We start from the raw sequence: 3,731 nt of genomic DNA on the forward strand, positions 1-3,731 counted from the left end.
GGAGCTGGGAGGAGCTGGGAGGAGCTGGGAGGAGGGGGAAGGACAGTGAGGCGGCCAGGCCCTGGGCTTACTACATTTCCCAGAAGTCAGTGTAGCCAGAAGACTGGCTCTCTGGGCGCCGACGGAAGATTTGCGGCATGGGATTTGTAGTCAGCATCCGCGCACCGCGCGAAGTGGACTCTGGTGGGGCGATCTGCAGGGATTGGCTAGGGCGAGTTTAAGCCCCGCCCACAGAGGATGACGCCAGGCGGCGGTCCAGCTACTTAAGGCGTCGTGGCCTCGACCGCCCCGCCTTAGCTCCCGCGCTAGAGAGAAACATGTATCGTTTCCGATCACAGCTCTTCACGGGGATTTCTGCTGCCGCCACCGCCCGCTCTTACCCCCGCCGCTTCTCGCCCCTGTTGTTAGCCGAAGACTCGCCTCTCAGCCGCCCGCCGCACAGACGCACGAGTAAAAAGTGCAGCTCCATCGGCTGATCCTCGCTAAGCTCCGATCTTAGGCGGCACCGGGCGTCCCACGATGCCGAAGAATAAGAAGCGGAACACTCCCCACCGCGGTGGCAGTGGTGGCGGCGGCGGCTCAGGGGCAGCTGCAGCGACGGCGGCGACAGCAGGTAAGGGGTATCCCCGCCACCGGCGTCCGGGTTGCCGGCCGGGCTGGCGAGTCTCCCAGCCCCGGGCACTGTGGGAGTTGTAGTTCTTTCTCTCCGGCACACGCTTGCCTCCCCGGGGTGCGTGGTGGCCTATTGAACAACAATTCCCAGCGTGCCCCGGGCGCCGTGCTCGCGCGATCTGGATCTGGCTTGCGAACCGGACTCTTGTCACCGGCCGTAGGGGCGGGGAGGCATGGGTTCTTGGGCCTGAGAATGTGTCGGGATTGGGGGTGGTCGGGAGCTAGGCGGGAGAGGGGCTGCTTTGAGAGGCTGTCGCGACCTCTCCGTGGCCAAGAGTGGGGCAGAGTTCGGAGTCGCGTCCGTGCTGCCCCTGGCCACCCTTGACCCCCCGGCTCCAATGTGGAGCTCCCGAAAATGCCAAACGTCCGGCGGGTTTGGACCGGCTCTTGCGTCACGCGGCCTGGGCCTTGTGCGACGGGCCCGGGGTGACGCAGAGGCGCCTTGGTGACTTCCCATCCCGCCGTCTTCCCGAGTGTCCCGCGTGCCCACTGGCCAGACCGAGGCGTCGGAGGCTTGGGGGCCACTGCCCCACCCTGGACTTTGCTCCTACCCCTAGCTGGCACCTGCAGAAGCCCCCAGTCCCCACCCGCACTGCGACCAACCGAGGCGACCTCCTTAGTCCCCGGAGAGGAAAACGCGTTCTCCTTTGTGCTGCATTCTGTCGATTTTCTGCAGTGAGCCCCGGGTGGGCAGGTTGGGGGGAAGCTCAGGTTGCAATTGGCTAAAAGTTTAGGGTTTTTGTGTCCTCGCTACAAAGTTGAAGCTTTTCCGGGGTGCTGAACTGAGGTGGTAGTTCCCTGCTTATTTACCATATGGTTAAGAGAAAAAGGACTCCAGTCCGAAAGTCCTTCTAGGAGACACCACACTAAACTACAGTCTGACTGTTTAATAAACAAGATAAAACCTCATTTAATAGTTTTGTTGTTGTTGAGATGATGGAGTTAATATTGGAATATCCGCAGACATTATCACATCGGAGGTATTAGCCATTAAGTATTTGTCCACACAGTTGACCCTCTTTGACCCTCAGAATGATATGCCTTTGTTCATTAGAAGTGCCAGTTATCTTAAAGATGATTAGAAACTGGCATTTAAAAAGCTTTCCTATAGGACTTACGGCAGCACAAAAACTTGAGATCGCGTATTACACATTCAATAATTGACAATAGTAATGGATTATTATAAAAGCAATTTTTCCCTTTAGATGACTGTTTAGTTTATTGTGGCACTTAGTTGCTCATTTGTGTTCCAGCTTTTCCTCATCCAAAGTAAACACTTGAATTCTGTTGAGAAGATCCTTATTAGTTTTTTCTTTAAGTTTACATTTTGTTCATTAAATGGAAATAATAGAGACGCGGCAAGCTAAAGTCACTTTAAAAACTGTAATGCCGTTAGTAATGGCCTCCTTAAATCACACACTTTTCTCCCTTCTGAAGCTTCCCTCAAGCCTGCCTCCTTCTTGCACTTACAGTACCTGTGGAGGCCTGTGGCTGTGAGGCATGGCTTTTCAGATTTTGCCTCAAGGCAAAATTTTGTTTGTGATCTTTCAACCGCCTTGTTACTGCTGCCTTCTTCCCTCTTTTTAGTAGCAAATTCATTTCAGCACTGAATTTTACGGTATCTAAACAAATGGGAAAGAATTCTTTTGAGTTTATAAAACTATACATGCTTTGAATATCTTAGAAGTTTATGCTAGACTTTAACTGGTCACTTCTCAGGGGGATGGAACTGGGGAAAGGTACGGGGATGAGATTTACTTTTTTGAAACTTCAACTTGGTCCCATGTGAATGTTATATTTAGTTAGTAGGTAATGAATCAGTAATAGTTGATTAGAAGAGATGGATAATAGTCGCAAACTTTTTTTTTTTTTTTTACTCACAAGCCACTTAGATTTCTGGTATTTTAAATAACATCTTGAAGAAAAGGGATTCAAATGAGGTCTCCACTATATAACCGAAGAAATAATCAACTTCTCTTTTTTACTTTAATGGATTTTCCATTTAAAATCTTTTATTTTTTAAGTTAGTGGAGAGTTCTAGGAAGCTAATAAGGTTAACCTCTTACACAGGTATGCATATCGCTGTCAAAGCAGTTAATTTGAAGAGATCATTTTAAGAAAGAACAAAACCTTGTTAGTAAGCCTTCTAGAAGAAATAAAGACATTATGTGTTTAGATTGCCATGTCTTTGCTGGTACTTAGGATCACAAAGTGGGTGAGTGTGACTTATGTGTTAGGCATTTATACAGGGTTCTTTTCCTTAATTTTTTTTAACCTCTTTTTCCCTGGAATCTTAGAAAGAAATCCTTGGAACCGATTAGTTTACAGGAGGAAGCAGAGTAATAGCTACATAGGAATATTCTTAGAAATGGGCTGCATATAAAAATTTTAAAAATGTGAATTGACTTGTAAACAAATGTTAGTAGAATTAATCAGATGATACTCAACTATTGCTATGACTTCAAATCATAAAGACAATGAAGATAGATCCTAAAATAGAATATGATATCATAGATCTTTGTTTATTCCTGTCCTAAGCACTTTAAGAAATTTTGGGATCTTGGCTACATTACTCACTTTATCTTTATGCATTACTACTTTGATTGGCACTATTTTGGCACTAAGCAAGCAAATGAAGGCCACTTGCTTGCTGTGTTAATTTAAAAATATGCTAAGTTCTGTGTTAATTTTTCATTTTAAAGGACAATCTCCCCCCGCTTAAAAAAGAAAAACCTAAGGTAGTAAATGATTTTTGAATATAGGGAACTAGTGATATTTGGTGCATTCTGATTTTACTGGAAAGGGAATTGCGCTCAGAGGTAAGTCAAGTGACTCTAAGTCACTCTTGGGGTAGAATTTGTGGCTTATTTTAATTCAGTGCTCAATGTAATGCATGCATGACTAGGCAGTCCTTTTATTAATAAAAAATTCTAGCTGGGCTCGGTGGCTCAGCCTGTAATCCCATGCCTTTGGGAGGCTGAGGTGAGTGTGAGTGGATTGCCTGAGCCCACGGGTTCGAGACCCGCCTGGGCAGCGAGACCTCATCTCTACAATAAATC

General features: G+C 47.0%; 1 protein-coding gene across 1 annotated transcript in view; it reads left to right on the forward strand.

Moving 5' to 3' along the window:
- The first annotated feature begins 258 nt into the window (after positions 1 to 258).
- Positions 259 to 3,731, forward strand: part of IFRD1 (interferon related developmental regulator 1) — a 22,758-nt gene continuing 19,285 nt past the window's right edge. The window contains exon 1 of the mRNA XM_008063091.2: positions 259 to 613. Within this exon, the coding sequence (XP_008061282.1) occupies positions 520 to 613 (94 nt within the window). The 5' untranslated portion in view covers positions 259 to 519. The remainder of the gene's footprint in view (positions 614 to 3,731) is intronic.

The sequence above is a fragment of the Carlito syrichta genome, unplaced genomic scaffold, assembly GCF_000164805.1.
Source record: "Carlito syrichta isolate Samal-C Ts95f unplaced genomic scaffold, Tarsius_syrichta-2.0.1 Scaffold306577, whole genome shotgun sequence".
Classification (NCBI taxonomy): domain Eukaryota; kingdom Metazoa; phylum Chordata; class Mammalia; order Primates; family Tarsiidae; genus Carlito; species Carlito syrichta.